This window comes from Salminus brasiliensis, chromosome 23, assembly GCF_030463535.1.
Source record: "Salminus brasiliensis chromosome 23, fSalBra1.hap2, whole genome shotgun sequence".
In the NCBI taxonomy this organism is placed as follows: domain Eukaryota; kingdom Metazoa; phylum Chordata; class Actinopteri; order Characiformes; family Bryconidae; genus Salminus; species Salminus brasiliensis.
The window spans coordinates 32530494-32547839 of record NC_132900.1 but is presented as its reverse complement, the minus strand read 5'-3'; the positions used below and the strand labels follow the sequence as shown (position 1 = coordinate 32547839).

The window sequence follows — 17346 nt, the reverse complement described above, 5'->3', positions numbered from 1 at the left end:
ATGCACCTCTATTATAAGACATACAGAATAACATCAGATAACACCAGCAGCCGTCTCACAGGTTCTACAGACTTAAAAAGGTTCCTTAACTAAATGATAGGCAGGTTAAAGGGCCGTGGGGAATACAGTGTGTGATCAGCTCTTGCAGAAGCTTTAGGTTATTTAAAGTTCAGTGCTGCACTTTGTTAGAGTACATACTTTCATAACTGTCCCCTGCCGTCTGCATATTTCTGTCAAGCATGCAGGTATGGAGCTTAATATGTATGACTGGGTGCACCACTGGACCACAGCTAAAACTGCAGCGCTACGTCTCGACCCTGGTCACTGCATCAGTCAGCTGCTGCTTCTCTAGACGTTACTAACGTTGGTTTAATTCCACTCAGATAATAAACTGCAGAACTACGTGACCTGAGCTAAACTGTAGAGGTGATGATGATGATAGACTGCAGTTAAATCCTCAGAAACACTTCATCAACTTCGGCCCTGATCTTTAATGTAATTCACTATTTTAAATAAAGATGTTTACGTCTCTAATCTGCCGTGTAGTTTATGTGTGTCACTATCTCAGATCTTGGAGGAAGCTGTGGCTCAACAGTCCCGCACATTTTCAGGATTTAGGCCTGGTCTCAGAACAGTGCAGCACTAATTAAATCAATAAGCTCCTTTAGTATCTTCTGATCAAGGCTGTGTTTTAGTACTGACCTCCCTGTTCCAGTACACAGTCTTGAAAACCAGGTCAGGGTCACAAGGACAGGCCTATGAGATTTGGATCGTACCTGACTGAAGCGGAGAATCGGTTATTTCCAGTACCCCAGTATCAGGTACAGTTGGGTTCTGTTGGTCATAAGCATCCATCATTTCTCCATTCTTTGTTCTCATTGCTGTTGTTTGGTTCTTGTTTTGTGGTCTGGTTTTAACCAGAGGAGGATGTTGTTCCCCTTTTCACTCTGTGGTGCACTGAATTTACATTTGCATCATTTGCATCATTTGCATAATTTCCAGGCAATTATTGACTAAATATTGAGTTCCTTTGGGAATAATCCTAACGTTATTATTTTATTCTGAACATGTATGATGGACACATATAAATACAGTAACACGATTAAACCTCAACATGAAAATCAGTTCAGTTATTTTAAGTAAATATTTCAGTAGTTCAGTAGTTCAGTCTAGTCAAGTCGACACTGATGAGCAAAGATTAGACCAGAGATCACGGTGAGTCTGATCAGGGGAACAGAGATCAGATCTGTGATTTCTGTGTTTAGATGATGATGATGATGATGATGATGATGTCAGGAGCTCCGTATGATTAGAGGTTAGTGGTGATGGTTTAGTGAGAGTCTATGTGGGGTCAGTCTGATCAGGGGGATGAGTGGAGCTGCTGGTGGGATTCTCTGGCTCAGCTGGAGGGTCCATGCCAGATCCTTGACAGCTGAGTGGAAACGGTGTGTACGTCTGAACAGTGCTACAGGCCAGAGTAAACAGACTTCAGCAGGCCAGGCCATTACAGCCCCGATACACAGAGAGACAGACGGTCTCTGCCCCAGTTACAGGCATCCAGAAAAGGTTCTCATTGGGTTTCCACTGTAGCGACCTGAGGACTGTACTGAGTACTGTACTGAGGACTGAGTACTGTACTGAGGACTGTACTGAGGACTGAGTACTGTGGACTGAGTACTGTACTGAGGACTGAAGACTGTACTGAGTACTGTACTGAGGACTGTACTGAGTACTGTACTGAGGACTGAGTACTGTACTGAGGACTGAAGACTGTGGACTGAGTACTGTACTGAGGACTGTACTGAGGACTGAGTACTGTACTAAGTACTGTGGACTAAGTACTGTACTGTGGACTGAGTACTGTACTGAGGACTGAAGACTGTGGACTGAGTACTGTACTGAGGACTGAGTACTATACTGAGGACTGTACTAAGTACTGTGGACTAAGTACTGTACTGTGGACTGAGTACTGTACTGAGGACTGAGTACTGTGGACTGAGGACTGTACTGAGGACTGTGGACTGAGGACTGAGGATTGTAATGAGGACTGAGGACTGTACTGAGGACTGAGTACTGTACTGAGGACTGTGGACTGAGTACTGAGGATTGTAATGAGGACTGAGGACTGTACTGAGGACTGAGTACTGTGGACTGAGTACTGAGGATTGTAATGAGGACTGAGGACTGTACTGAGGACGGAGTACTGTGGACTGAGTACTGTACTGAGGACTGTGGACTGAGTACTGAGGATTGTAATGAGGACTGAGGACTGTACTGAGGACTGAGTACTGTGGACTGAGTACTGAGTACTGTACTGAAGAGCCCATTACATTCAGAGCAGTTCACTATAGCCTGCTCTGTCTGTGAACATGGGGAGTGTGTGAATGTGTGTGTGTGTGTGTGTGTGTGTGAATGTTAGAGAGAAAGAGAGGTTTACCACAGAGGGAGGGGAGAGGAAGCACACACACACACACACACGCGCACACACACACACACACACACACACACACACACACACACACACACACACACACACAGTTTTTTGGAAAGAAAGAAATAGTTAAAGCTGCTCCAGCTCAGCAGCTTCGGTGAGGTCCAGCAGGAGAAAGAGCTCTCTGCTCTGGTGCAGTTCTTACTCTGAGAGTCCACGCGTCACAGCCGTGAGTTTCGCTGTAGGACTGAAAGTGAGGAAGGCTGTGCAGCGAAGGGCTGTAGGCGTGACACAGTGGGTGGCAATTGTGAAGAAGGTGAAGAAATACTGAAGAACCGTCCAGAGTCTCGTTTCACGTGAGTTGTCGGTTATTTCTTTCTTTTTTGTGTTTGGAGAGATGAGGTGGTTCTAGATGTTGTAGGATTCAGACGGTATACTGTTTAATCACTCTGTACCACAGAAAGAGCTCATATTTACTTTACTTTATTCAAATACGTACCTAATTACTCAGTAATTACTGACATTGACATGCATCACATATGGCTTCAACTGCGCTGGTCACTTCATGCCTTCAGTCCAGTGTGTGTTAGACCTCTCAGTTTCCATTATTTTCATATTCAATTCTGAAATATGATATATATGTTAATTACACACTACTTTTATGTCTGAATAATACGTCTGCAGTATGAGGCCTGAAGAAACGTGAAGAAAGGTCTAAGCTGATCAGAAGGTGCTGCCTGAGCGGGTCAGAACCCAAAGCTTTATGTTATCACTCAGATTGTTTACAGACATGGTTAAGAGGTGCCTGACTCCAGTATACGCTTCTGTATGTGTAAAAGGAACAGCTGGCCTTATACCCGTGGACCATCAGGCTACAGGCCCCGTCCCTGTGTAACACTGTCAGCGTAGATAAGATCTGATACCAGAGAAACATGAAGAAAGCTCAGATAAGAGAGAGAGAGTAGAACTGAACAGAAGTGAGGGATGTGTGCGTGCGGCCGGTGGATTGCTTAATTTCCTTTTTTTCGGCTTACTTCATTTCCTCATGTTTCGTTGACTATTACAGCTCTGATGGAGGAGCAGTGGCAGCCTTCAGAAAGTGACCTCACTGGACGTCCTGAAAAAATCCTGGTCCTAACCAACTGACGTGGGACAATGAAAGGACTGGACGACGAGCCCACAAATAGTGGGAACAGGTGGGGAAATGACTGTCCATATATATATATATATATATATATATATATAGTGTATATAGGGACATTATTATCTTATAGGGCTGCACAGTATAACTTTTCTTAGTTGTGATAACACAGAAGGCTTCATCTTCATTATGCATGGTATATTAGTGTGTGTGTGTGTGTGTGTGTTTACTGTTTATAATTGTATTATAATTTTACAGCTAATTTCAGAAGTAGATTACAGCTGTAAGTCATGTAAGACCACAATATTTGTGGCATTCCTATATAATGCATTATTATTATTATTATTATTATTGTTAAACCTAAAAAAACACCTTACCCGTGATCACTCACGCAAAACAAGACAAGACAACACAGGCTTTGATGTTAAGCTGCTTCTTCTTCTTTATACAGAAAGAGATTAACATGGCTTAACACTACAACAATGACCGAGCTTCTCTCACAGCTTCAGCCAGAGGTAGTTGGGAGAAGTTTGGAGCTTGTAGGTAATTGTTTTTGTACATTTAGCAACTTTAAGCTGTTCCAGCAAATTCTGGAAGCAAACATCAAACATCTCTGTAAAAAAGCTGATGGTGAAAAGAGGATGATACAGGGCGGACTGATACGGAGTGGTCCACTGGACTAAGGTGCTGCCACCATGACCCGAGGATCCCAGGTCATGCTGCCTGCCATCAGCAGGATCTGAGAGAGCACATTTGGCCTTGCTCTCTCGTGGTGCTCGCTCACCCCTTCAGCGTGATGCTGGCCGGCACATGCTTCTACTAACTGATGCATCAGAGCTGGGTACCCGGCACTTTCCTCCGAGAGCGCCCTATACCTAATATAACCCAATGCTAATGCACGCAGCTCTTTCAAGTAGAAACATACTGGTCCTATTCTCTACAGGGCAAGCCCAGCTAACAGGATAACCAATGGGGACTCAGTGACACAGAAACACCCCATGAGTCGCCTGCAGGGCCTGCGCCTGTGTCAGGAAGCCTGGGATCCGGGAAGCCCGTGGGACAAGCATGGAGCTCACGCTGCGCTGTGGGGCAGACCTGCAGGGGTGAGTCCTGGTCTATCTGACCTCACTTACGGACAGTGAGACTTTCAGAGGCTTTAACATGCAATCTGTTTTCACATGTGACTTCAGTAACAGCCAATGAAAATCCACGTTACCGAGCCCATGCATGTTAATAACCGGTGCTCAGCGCTTGTTTGAGTGTCAGAATACCAGCAGAAGTAAAAGATGTTAAACAAACAAACAAACAAACCAGTGTGGTGTCAAATATTTAAAAAAATTCCTCTGATCTCAAACGGCCTGGAAGGTGGACCTAAGCTGCAGGATGTAGAAGATCAGTGTTTTTGGGGCTGAAACCAAATCACTGATCATCTTTCAGAATGATCGGTCTATCACTGATACTGACCAAAGGCTGGATGCCACATTAAACTTGATCTGGGCTGTTTTAATGCTTTGTGTCCCTCAAGATCAAATAGGTTTCACTTTTTGGAGTCACCCAAAACCCAAAACCCAAAAAGAGCTGCTTATCTAGCACTAAAACTCTAGCGCGACTCCTTTAGGTTCCTGACTGTTTCTGCTGTTCCTCTGGCTGTGGTTAAATGTGGGCTGCACTGTTTGCTGGTTTGTGAAGTTAGCGCTGTTTGTTAGCTCTGCTGTGTTCTGGTACTCACTGTACTGGGCTGAGTGATACTGGCTGTACTGGGCTGAGTAATGGTCTCTGGAGAGAGGTATCGGGTTAGTGTTCTGATACTGGCTGTACTGGGCTGAGTGATGGTCTCTGGAGAGAGCGGAGTGGAGAACAACACCGACCTCTGCAGCCATGCGCAAGCTCCCTAGTCCCCATCTAGCGGCTAAACGAGGAACTGCAGTGCGATCGATTTTTCCACCTCTGACTAAAACATATAGCTATGAGCTGCCGCTACCTTCTCTGTTGTGTTGCTGACTTTATTGTTAAATGGTGTAACCCTTCTTCACAGTTATGAACATGTAAACATGCTATTATTGATTCTTCATCTGCTTCCCTTTACATCTTCTTGATCACAAACCCATTGCAGAAGTGTGTGTTTAAGTGTGAGAGATATCAGAAGTCACATGGGGTAGAGAGAGAGAGAGAGAGAGAGAGAGAGAGAGAGAGAGAGAGAGAGAGAGAGAGACAGAGAGAGAGAGTAAGAAAGTGACAGAAGAGATTTGGCTGACGGTAACATCTCAGATGGTAAGACAGCGGCTGAATACAATAATCTTTTAAAATGAAGGTATTGATGGTTTGAACCGGTTTAGCTCAGCGCTGTGGCATTAGATTACATACTAATATGCAGAAATGCAGTCGGACCCCAGAAGAGCTTCCTGTTCTCAGTAACTGCAGGGTTGGTTAGAACACAGTTAGAGGAACACGGGTTTCTGACTTGGTTCAAATTGAAGCTTAGTGATGTTTTAAAGAAATGAACTCAGATAAATTGTTTTGCGTATCATTTCTGCAGATGTTTTTAACACCGAATACTGTTCAATACAAATACTGTACACATTATTCTGGAAGCCAACTGATAAACATGCTTTAGAACTCAATAGAACTTCATTTGGTAAATATATTCCATTAGGTTTATATGAATTTAGTCACGGGGAACCTGTCTGTACAAGCTGAATCTTAATGGATAAATCTGGAGTGTATCAGATAAAAAAACTGCTTTAATCTTTACAGCATTTCAGTGACACAGGATTCCAGATACTGGTGGAACGTTCCTATTGGCTGTTGGTTATGGATGTGCACACAGTGTTAAAGACTCCTGACTACTGTAAATGTCATTAAAATGTAAAAAATGACAGAGGCAGAGTAATAGTCTGAGCTTAAAGCCGGTGTTCTGCTCACCTGTGCTCCTCTGTATGTGACTGTAAACAGACTGAAGCCCAGATAAGAACGAGCCATGAGTTCGAACTGGTGCTGAGGAGGACTCTGCTCACAGGACTTCAGTCCAGTAGGGGTTAATGCACTCCAGGAAGAGTCTGCGCTCTCCAGGAAAGGGAAATAGAAGGAAGAAACTGATCTGAAGAAGGAAGAAACTGATCTGAAGAAGGAAGAAACTGATCTGAAGAAGGGGAAACTGATCTTTAGGTCATGGTGCTTTCCAGACCTTCACATATTTCATATCAGCGCTGTTTCACAGAAACCTCATATCTCTGAAACAGCAGCTTTATAGGAGCAGAAAAAACCTTCTTGACCTATTTAACCCAGTGGACGTAAGATTTCTATTGGTCCATTCATCAAGAAATTAAAGACCAATTGCTAAATTTTATTTATTTTGGAGAAAAGTGAGAAACAGTACACTGGAGATACAAGGATTTTGCAGGACAGTGACAGTAAGCATTTAATACACTATATTCCCAAATGTTTGTGGACACTCCTTGTAATGAATACATTCAGCTACTTTAAGCTGCACCCATTGCTGACACAGATGTGCAAATGCACACACACAGCTTGTCTAGTCCCTGTAGAGAAGAAGTACTGCCAATAGAATAGGACTCTCTGGAGCAGATCAACATCATGACCCAACATCGACCCTATGCTGCCTAACGCCAGGTGTGGGCTAGAGGGGTATAAAGCCCCCCAGCATTGAGGAGCTGTGGAGCAGTGGAAGAGCTGTGTTCTCTGGAATGATGGTGGAGGAGCTCCATCCAGTACTTTTGGGATGAGTTGGGCAGTTGGGGATGGTGATGGGGTGGGGTGGTGATCATCATCCTGAACACTTGTCAATGAATGCAATCAAATCCTCACAGCAATGCTCCTCCAAAAATCTAGTAGAAAGTCTTCTTCTTTGGACAGTAGACAGTTACTCCAACAAAAGCAGGGTCAGCTCTTTTTTTTTAGCAGTGAAAGAGTAGGTGTCCAAATAATTTTATCCCTGTAGTGTATAGAGAGTATTACTCAGATTTTCACATTTATGGGTATTTAAGATATTACAGTCATGCATCACTTAATGACTTTATGTGGTAAATAATCACCTCGTGACCCTCATTAATTCGGCGTGGTTGGGTCGGGGAGCGCTGGGGAGAGTTCCACTTCAGTCTGAGAGCTTCAATATTCTGAGCTGACGACACTTTTTTTTTTTTTTTTTTGGTTTTGGTTTTCTCTGCTGCTCGACACATCAACTTCCTTTAGTGTCTCTGCGTGTGTGTATGCACAGGCAAATCTATGTATAGCCTGTGTGTGTGTGTGTGTGTGTGTGTGTGTGTGTGTGTGTGTGTGTGTGTGTTGTACACCTGTGCATCCGTGTCTACAAAAATGAGAACACTTCACACTCCTCACACAGTCATCTCTAAACTTTCAGAGAGTTTTATTTTCATTTCTCAACCCGTCTCAAAAACCTGACTGCTGAATTATGAATGAATCAGAGAATCGTACCTTAAATAACTATTAAATTATATTTTAAAACATTAAAGAACAAATATTAATGAAATCAATGATAATTACTGACATTGTTAAGAACCTTTACTCGAGTACAAACTTAAGAATATATATATATATATATATATAAGCATATATAAGAGTATACACACACACACACACACACACACAGACAGGGGACAGGGGTTTTTTTTTTGGCAATTATTCCACAGTTCAGGCTTTAAAGGGTTAAACTCGTGCTCCTTTAGCACATTTTAAAGGTTCTGAACATTTCCTTCTCCTCTCAAGTTCTTTATTGTTGTTAGAAAGTGCTGGAATATTATATAGGAGCTGAGGAGCGTCTGAGTGGGTCACTGACTCCTCACAGATCCACCAGACGCCGAGCTCATCTGGTCTCTCTCCTCTACAGAGTTTCCTGGTGGTTCCTGACTCCTCCTCCGAGAACAAACTGCTGTGTGTGTCCGTAGGAGGCCAAGGAGAGACGGTCCAAGACTTTCCCATCCATCACATTGGCTTAGGTGAGAGAGGCCGGGGAGCCGCCCTATAAAGAGAGTCATACACAGCAGTACAGATCACTAAAGAGTTCTGAACCACTGCCACCTGTTTCAGGGGACACGAACCCCTGAGTATCTGAACACTCGGTATACTAACCTTTTGACCCAAAGACCGGCTCTGTACTCTGGTGGAGAACAGCTTTAATGGCAGTCTGAACAAAGGTGTAGCACTGTCTCTAATGCTGGGGTCACTCTCTGAAAGGTCAGTCAGTCTCAGGCTGAAAGAGATCCTGTAGGGGCTTTTCTCTGCTGTTAAACATTTTGGGCTCGTGAAAAGATCATGAGCATTCTGGCCCTTGCGGCCCCCGGGAGCTCATTCAGGCGTTAAATTTGGTGTATAATATATTCAGTGAAGCGTCAGTGAAGGTTAAATACAGAACACGTGTTACACCAACACTGTGCATGTGAGTGTTAACAGTCACAGAGTTGATTGAACACTGGCTCATTTGCTGTGTACCCCGCACCACAGGTTTGAGCAAGCTTCAGAGAATAGCTGCAGTTCTTATATTATTGGTTTATATTTCTTGGTGTAATTATTACAGACTACAGTTGTGTCCTATATTTAAGGTATGGTTGGCATGGAGACACGTTAGTGAATATGGTGTTTGTGAACGCCTGATGTTCTTAAGGTACAACAACATGGTGCAATCTCACATCACTCACTATTACACCAGCATTAATGACCTGAGTATCAGCCAGGCTGCAGAATAGTTCATAGAGAAATAAATGAAACAGGACTGTGGTTCTTATTTCTACAGTTATTATATATTATTTATCTTTATCATTTAAAATGCAGAATTGATGGACTGTTGTTCCAGTATCTTACTCCTAACAGTGAGTGATCTTAATCACTTTAATCTGGAGCTCAGACTTCACCGCCAGTAGCCCCCAGTTCCTGGTTCCTGGTGCCTGCATCTGAAGTTACCACCAGTCAGTCCGGTTTCTTTATTTGACTCACTCTACTTCTTACTCACCCGCCGTCATCCTGTCTCTCTCTCTCTCTCTCTTACTCGCTCTCTCTCTCTCTCTCTCTCTCTCTCTCTCTCGCTCACACTCACGCTCCCTGTTCTTCCTCAGCTCTGCACCTCGCCACCTCTCACCTGGCCTTCTCTGACCTGCTGCAGCTGGTGACCTTCTACACATTAAGCAGGTAAGCTCCTGGGTTTGGGTGGATTGGGTGAAGTTGGGTTACTGTAAAGGCAGGCTGCGTGTTCAGGCAGGTTTAAGTGTCATTGATGGAAATCTTCTCAGGATCACCAATCCTGAACGCTGAAGTCTTATTAGAAAGGGTGGAAACCACCATGGCCTCTATTTTTTAAGATCATTTATTGGCATTAATATGTACTTTTATTATTATTAAAGTTTTATTTGATGAATTTAAAACAGTGGCACTATTTTACAGAAGCGAATATTAATAGGGACATTGAGTCATTAGAATAAGGTTTCGTACGGTGTACTGTTCTTCACATGTAAGCTTGTAATAAACACAGTACAGTAATACAGGACTGTGCAGCAGAGCCTGGAGCTGTGCAGTGACTCACTGGCACTGGGAATGTTTTTCTGAAGAGATGGTAAAGGCTGCCTGTGTATTGAACTTACTGTAGATTATATCATTATATCATTATTATTTGATCAGTTATTGATTTTTCAGATGCACTTTGTGTTTCTAGTAAGAAGGCACTGTTAGGTACCTGGTATTCGGTACATATGCACATATATAGTCATTACAGGTATTACAATATATATTACTATTAAATTACAGTATACAGCCAGGTGTCCTATAATCAAGGTATCGTTAGCGTGGAGGCACTTGAATAAATGGTGTAATTTATGATAGTGAGCAGGAGGTCATCTGGGTTCACATTCAGATCCTTGCAGGGCACCATCAGACAGGGCACTCCTCTTTATTATTGCAGAAGTAATGTAATACGATATACTAATTACACAATGTATATTAATATTAATTACAGTATTACAGTACAATATTACAACAGTTATTTGTCCTATAATCAAAATACTGTTAGCATGGTGGAGCAGAAGTAATGTCTGGTACATATGGCTAAAAGTATGTGGACACATGAGGTCTGATGAGCATGTTGGATATCCCATTCCAAAACCATGGGTATAAGAATAATAATAATTTTCTTTATTATTGTGACGGAGGGTTTTTTAGGCTGACCAGCCGGTACGAAGACGTACTGCAAATTTTAATGATATAGTCACACTGAATACTGATCAATCTCTAAAAATAGGTAGATGTTTAGTCACTTTAACTGAATAAAATTCACCTTAACTCTGAAACTCTGAAACTCTTAAATATGCTGAATAAATATTTTTTACCTCTACCTTTGTAACGTATATACGTGATTCCAAATGTATATAGTATTAACATTATGTTCAGTAATGTTTTGTTAGATTTCACTGAAGGGAATTAGACTGAAGTCTGGTCCTCCACCAGCTCGTGTTCTCTGTACATCTGCCAACCCAGGTTCACCCCTCTGACGGGCCACATAGTGAAGCAGAGAGCATGTATCCACTGCCACAGAGTCTTTTTATAGTGTTTTCTACTCCTCCAGCTGAGGCCTGGCGTAGCTCTTAGGCTTGTTTGCAGCTGCTTTGTGTTGGAACCTCATTTCATGAAGCTCCTGATGAGGCTCTTGTGCTGAGGTTGCTTTCAGAGGCAGTTTTGATGAAACAGAAGATTGGCCATTTTTACACTCAGCGGGCCGCTCTGAGAGCCTGTGTGGTGTACCGCTTCGCGGCTGAGCTGTTGCTTCTTCTAGACGCTCTCATTTCACAGTAATAGCACTTACTGTTGACCAGGGAAGATCTAGCAGACCAGAGATTTCACAAACAGACTTGTGGCAAAGGTGCCACCCTGTGCCAGCATTTGTCGGTAGAGATGGCGTGGCTGTGTGCAGTTAGTGTGCTTAGTGCTACAAGCCTTTACTGAGAATGAGCTGCTAGATTTGATCAGCTGACCCCCAATGAATGACCTTATGTATTACAGCTATAGTAGATTTACATTAGTAACTTTAATATTGTATATACTGCAACATCAAATATACCCCCCCCCCCCCCTCTCTCTCTCTCAGGGACGTGTTACCTCTCTGTTTGTCTGTACCTTTATGGGTGCACAGGCTGGCTGAACAACCTGGTCATCTTGTTCCACAGCTGGGTCCAAGTTAGTTCTCCATCTTCCCTTCTTCTCCTCATTCAGTTTTCTGTCACTAATGTCATTCAATTCAGGTGTATTATGCATGTGTGTGTGTGTGTGTGTTACTTTTAGAGACCTGGCTTTGTCCCTCGTCAGACCCTCAGCCTGACACAATGAGTCCAGGAACGCCAGACGCTCCGGATACGGTCATGTGCAGCATACAGGTGTCCAGCAGTTTAACATCAGCTCTGTCTCACTGTGCTGAAAGCCTGCAGAGAGAGGGCTATTCTATACTCCACTTTTACCCCATCTTCATATTCATACATATACAGTACAGAGGAGATAGAAATCTCTCATAATTCATAAACAGCACAGTGACGTCATTCTGATCTTCTGTCTAATTGCTATTGATCGTGGAAAGTCTAGGAGGAAACTGATCAGTGCAGCTGATTGAGATCTATCCCTGTCATTCACTCATAACGTCCTGTCCTGTTCATTTTACGGCAGTTGACGACGGCCAGCGGAGCTCTATGCATCATCAACCCACTGTACCTCCAAGAGCATGGAGATGATTGGCTTACTGGTCCCTCAGCCACCCCACAGCTCACTAATCGTCTAGGCAACATGAGGCGAGAGCAGCGGTTGAGTACGACCAGACCCTGGGGAGGGGCGGGGATTAAGAAGAGAGGCCGCTCATTGGATGAGCCTGCGGGCAGTTTGGAGAGCTCAGGTGAGAGAAGATGTTTGGCAGTATTTTGCTATTGATCAGTGTTTTCACTGCCCAGTCTACCGGAAACAACGCCCCCTCACCAGAGAGTAACACACACACACACACGCACACACGCACACACGCACACACGCACACACGCACACACGCACACACGCACACACTGCTCAGAGCTGCTGTTCATCAACTAATATTTGGGTGGTGGACCAGCAGTAGGGGCATGGTAGTGGGTGCATTGGTCGAAAGTGGCCCTGCATCAAAAACGTCCCTGCAGAGGACTCTAGGTTTCCTTTAGCAGGAGCTCGAACAGTCTTCTGAGCTCTACACCTCCTTTATCTCCATCCTCTCTTAGCTCAGTACAGCGGAAGATCAACAGGAAGACGTAGCCACTCTTCTTTTGTAGGCAGAGCTATATAAAGCGGGCTTTGCTGTATAGTGATACAGCCGAAGGTGGAGATACAGGTTCTTTTAAATCAACCAAGACTCATTAATAAAATATGTTCTCATTTAGTTTTAATGTAAAAATGATGATTTGCTTGAATTTATGCTGATGAAGCTTTTTCTCCACTACTTTTGTTCAGTTATATATTTATATTTATATAAACTGATCACAGACGGCTGTGGTAGCTCATTCTCACTTGAAATGATGACTTACAATTCTATCAGTCTATTAAATTATTAACTTTGATCTCAAAATGTGACTCAGTCTTAGTTGTGGTTTAGGATTCTGCTTTATATGTGAAAATATGATGAATTGTCTTTTAATATTGTAAGATTATCAGAGTGGTCGGACACCTAGCTCTGTTCCAAGCCCTCCGTGTCCCCACCTGTGTGTTCAGTGTTCAGAGAATTCTTCATCATAGCAGACTGAACTGATGTGAATTTTTATTTAATTACCTTTATTAATTAGCTGAATAATCTAAATCACTGACTTGGCATGAGCTCAGAAGTTGACCCAGCTGATGGGAGAACAATCAAAGCAATCAGTTTCCAATGAAATCAGCCTTAAAATCAGCCATCCTGAATACAACCTCAGCTTGACGTAGGCTCTGATCTCTCCAGCAGACCCTGTAAGCCAGCAGACCCCGACCCCCGGGACTCCGGAAGATGTGGTTCTGCGCAGGTTGAGCACCTCCAGTAACCCTGATCCTCTGAAGAGGGTGAGTGTGGACTCTTTAAGCAGCCAGCCTCCTCAGTCTCCCCACCGGGTGTCCTGGGTGGAGGACACGTTCTGGATAACCCCCCCGCCTCCCTCCACCTTACTTCACCCTCCATGCCTGGAACTGGACTCCCTGTCAGTCAGTAGCATAGAGGAGGAGCCTGAGCCTGCCTTAAGCCCCTGCCAGTCACAACCTTCCCCCCGGCTACCCCTGGCCAACAAGGTGAAAAACCGCCTGTCTGCGGTGGGGCTGGCGCTGGGGGGGATTGTGTCTCCTCAACGCCGGCTGTACAAACGCGTGCAGGAGATGAGCCAACGCAAAGACGGCCCCTTCGCTGAGGCTGTGAGGGGCTTCATAGAGCAGATCCTGAAATCCAGGACAATTTATGGTGTGAGCAGCACAGAGATGCTGCAGGAGGTGCGCACTTCTCTGACAGGCCTGAGGGAGGCACTGTACGACAGCGCTGACATCCAGAGCATCATAGACTGCCTGGGGGACATGCCTGATTATGAAGTTGGTAAGAATCACACAGAGTAAAGTCATTGGTTCACAGAATCACAATTGCAGAATTAATCTGATCCCTGTACACAGCCACATTACAAAATCCGGATTTTTTACTTTCTGGACCTGAATTTTACACCTCTAGTATTTCCTGTCTCACTCCCCATCCCTGTCCCTCCTCCCTACAGATGCCATGCTAGAGCATGCTTTGCACAAGGTGGCTCTAAAGCCGGTGTACTCCCATCTGTACGTGTGCATGAAGACAGCTCGGCAGGATGACGGCAGCCTGCAGCGCCTGGAACACAACCAGAAAACCCTGTCTGTCCGCAGCCTGGAGGAACTGGAGGGCACAGCAGGGGCCGGGGTGCCGGACGCCGTGATGCTGGAGAAGATCCAGCAGCGCTGGGCCACCATGCACCAGGCCTACTCCCCCAACAAGAAGGTGGACAGTCTTCTCAAAGTCTGCAAGAACATCTACCACAGCATGAGCGCCAACGCCAAGCCTGGTGAGAGCCTCCCACACTGCAGCTGTATAATTACAGACTAAAGCCCTGTAGAGACAGGGGGTGCTGAGGAGAGGGGGTGGAGTAATAGGATGCTGAGGAGCATCTCTTTTACAAACTGACAGGAGATCAGTGTGAACTCAGAAAGGCGCTGTGTTTCAGGTATCAGGTATCTGATGCATGTCTGATTATTATTATTATTATTATTATTATTATTATTATTATTATCTCAATGTTTCACTGTTCTGAATTGGACAGTCGTCTGATTCTCTGTAAGTGGTCTGTGTGTGGTACGGATGTGCTGGCTGCTGCTGTGTGTGTGTGTGTGTGTGTGTGTGTGTGTGTGTGTGTGTGTGTGTGTGTGGTATTACATGTGTTTGTGAGAGTACTGTAAGTGTGTGAGAGCTGAAGGGACTGTTCTGGGACAGGTGTGGTTTTCGGGGCTGATGATTTCCTGCCGTGTCTGACCTGGGTGTTGCTGCGCAGTGATGTTGCTACTCTGCAGTTAGACACAGACTACATGATGGAGCTGTTAGACCCTTCACAGCTTCAGGGGGAAGGTAGGTGTGGGTGTTTCAGCAGATCACACACACACACACACACACACACACACACACACACACACACACATACACACATAAGTGTCCGTACATTAGTATTATTGTTATCAGATGCTATTTATTACATATGTAAATACATATGCTCTCTAATCTCCATTGAATAATAATAATAATAATAATAATAATAATAATAGCCCCCCCCCCCCTCGTCTCTGTAGGTGGCTACTACCTGACGTCCCTCTACGCTGCTTTGTTCTACATCAGCAGTTTTCAGCCTCGGCTGGCAGTGCGCCAGCTCAGCGCAGAAGCCCACAAGTCTCTCAGCCAATGGCATCGCAGACGCACTCTCCACTGCAACCAATCACGACGCAGCAGGAATCGCCGGACCTTCAGGAGGACTTCCCGTGGAGAGGCTGCAGAAGCTAGTGGTCCTAAAGCAGGAGGAGACTCAGGAGACGGGTGGGACGCTGAAGCAGCTCTGCCCGGTGAGGAGAGAGCAGCACAGCAGAGACTGAGTGAAGATCTGGAGGTTCTTGGAGAGGAAGAGGAGGAAGAGGGCCAACGCCTGGAACATCCACAGTAGCAAAGCATGGTGGAACACTGCAGACCGATCTGCAGAACCATGCTGTGCTCTGTCTGTGTCAGAGCTGAGAACTGAGAACGTCAGGTCAGCTGAGTGAGACACCCTAAACCAGAGGCAGCACTCCACTGCCACCCCACTGCCGCCCCACTGCCACTCACACCACGCTCCTGCACCAGCCCCCCCAGAGCCCCTTGTGTTGGACACCTAAGCTTTAATTAGTGTAGGTCTTTTTAAGTCAGTTAAACTCTGTGCCAACACCAGCTGTTCATCACATGATTTCTCATACACTAAATGGACAAAAGTATTGGGACACCTGCTTATTCTTAAGTGTTTCTTCTAAAATCAAGAGTATTAAAGAGCTGATCCTGCTTCTGTTGGAGTTACTGTCTCTACTGTCCAGAGAAGAAGACTTTCTACTAGATTGTGAAGGAGCATTGGTGTGAGGATTTGATTTATTGCATTCAGTCTTAAGAGAGTTAGTGAGGTCATCATCCCCAACTCATCTCAAAAGTACTGGATGGAGCTCCACCACCATCATTCCAGAGAACACAGTTCTTCCACTGCTCCACAGCTCCTCAATGCTGGGGGGCTTTATACCCCTCTAGCCCACGCCTGGTATTAGGCAGTATGGTGCCGATAGGGTCATGATGATGATCTGCTCCAGAGAGTCCTATTCTATTGGCAGTACTTCTTCTCTACAGGGACTAGACAAGCTGTGTGTGTGCATTTGCACATCTGTGTCAGCAATAGGTGAAATTTGAAGAAGCTGAATGTATTCATTAGAAGGGGTGTCTACAAACATTTGGACAGACAGTGTATATCAATGGGAACCCTTGCAGAGTAGTGGTTGGGTTGGATTATCTTGCATGTTCAAGACAGAACTGGAGTGTGTAAACGTTTAGAGTTCAGTTCTGAAAGGAGGTTATGGGCCGGTCAGGGAGCGTAGCCAGGTGCAGAGAGGGACCCTGTAAGGACAGGCCTTCAGTGATGTGAGGATGTGGGTAATGTCACTGTGGGTGTTTTTGTCACTGTGGGAGGAAAGTTGCTCCCAGCTGGTTTTAAACCAGCAACCCTGGAAGTCCAACACCTTACTACTGCTCCACCAGTGAGCACAGGTAATGGGTGGAGTTTCGCCCCCCATGAAACAAAAAAGGCGGGAAAACCAAACAAAGGAGACGCCAAGATGGTGAAGCTCAAACTGAGCTAGCACTAAAACTACTGATGAAAAACAACTGCACCTCTCTCTCTCTTTAAAGGAAGAAGCTGAGGATCAGCGCTTGCCTCTCTATACCCTCAGTCTACTCCTCACTCAGTACTGACTCTTTTACTGTGGAGCTGCTCGAGTGTGATCTCTACAGCTCTTCTCTCATTCTCTCATTCTCTCATTCTCTCATTCTCTCATTCTCTCATTCTCTCATTCTCTCATTCTCTCATTCTCTCAGCTCTGTGTACCGTACCGGTCACCCCTCTACAAAGGTGTGACAGAGAAGGGCTGTTTCTCACAGCCTTAAATGCTGTGACCACCAGGTGTGTCTGGTTGGCACTAATTACCCTCTAGGATTTCTGGGAATTGG

General features: G+C 44.8%; 1 protein-coding gene across 2 annotated transcripts; it reads left to right on the top strand.

Annotated features, from left to right (window-relative positions):
• The first annotated feature begins 2561 nt into the window (after nt 1-2561).
• On the top strand, nt 2562-16339 carry rinl (Ras and Rab interactor-like). Of its 2 annotated transcripts, none has more exons than XM_072668724.1 (12): nt 2562-2787; nt 3498-3627; nt 4516-4675; nt 8437-8545; nt 9659-9731; nt 11677-11765; nt 11871-11962; nt 12246-12468; nt 13531-14142; nt 14315-14632; nt 15058-15189; nt 15408-16339. In XM_072668724.1, the coding sequence occupies exons 2-12, from the start codon at nt 3587-3589 to the stop codon at nt 15770-15772; spliced, it is 2214 nt and encodes a 737-aa protein (XP_072524825.1). In that variant the 5' UTR covers nt 2562-2787; nt 3498-3586; the 3' UTR covers nt 15773-16339. The 2 variants fall into 2 exon arrangements, with proteins under 2 accessions (XP_072524825.1, XP_072524824.1); XM_072668723.1 differs by having other exon boundaries at nt 13528-14142.
• The last annotated feature ends 1007 nt before the right edge of the window (nt 16340-17346 follow it).

What these genes read in the sequence shown, in the direction of transcription:
- rinl (XM_072668723.1), top strand. Translation starts at nt 3,587, where the DNA reads ATGAAAGGACTGGACGACGAGCCCACAAATAGTGGGAACAG. An exon ending in ACCTTCTACACATTAAGCAG is followed by an intron (nt 9,732 to 11,676) that starts GTAAGCTCCTGG and finishes TCTCTCTCTCAG; the next exon opens with GGACGTGTTACCTCTCTGTT. An exon ending in GGGCAGTTTGGAGAGCTCAG is followed by an intron (nt 12,469 to 13,527) that starts GTGAGAGAAGAT and finishes TGATCTCTCCAG; the next exon opens with CAGACCCTGTAAGCCAGCAG.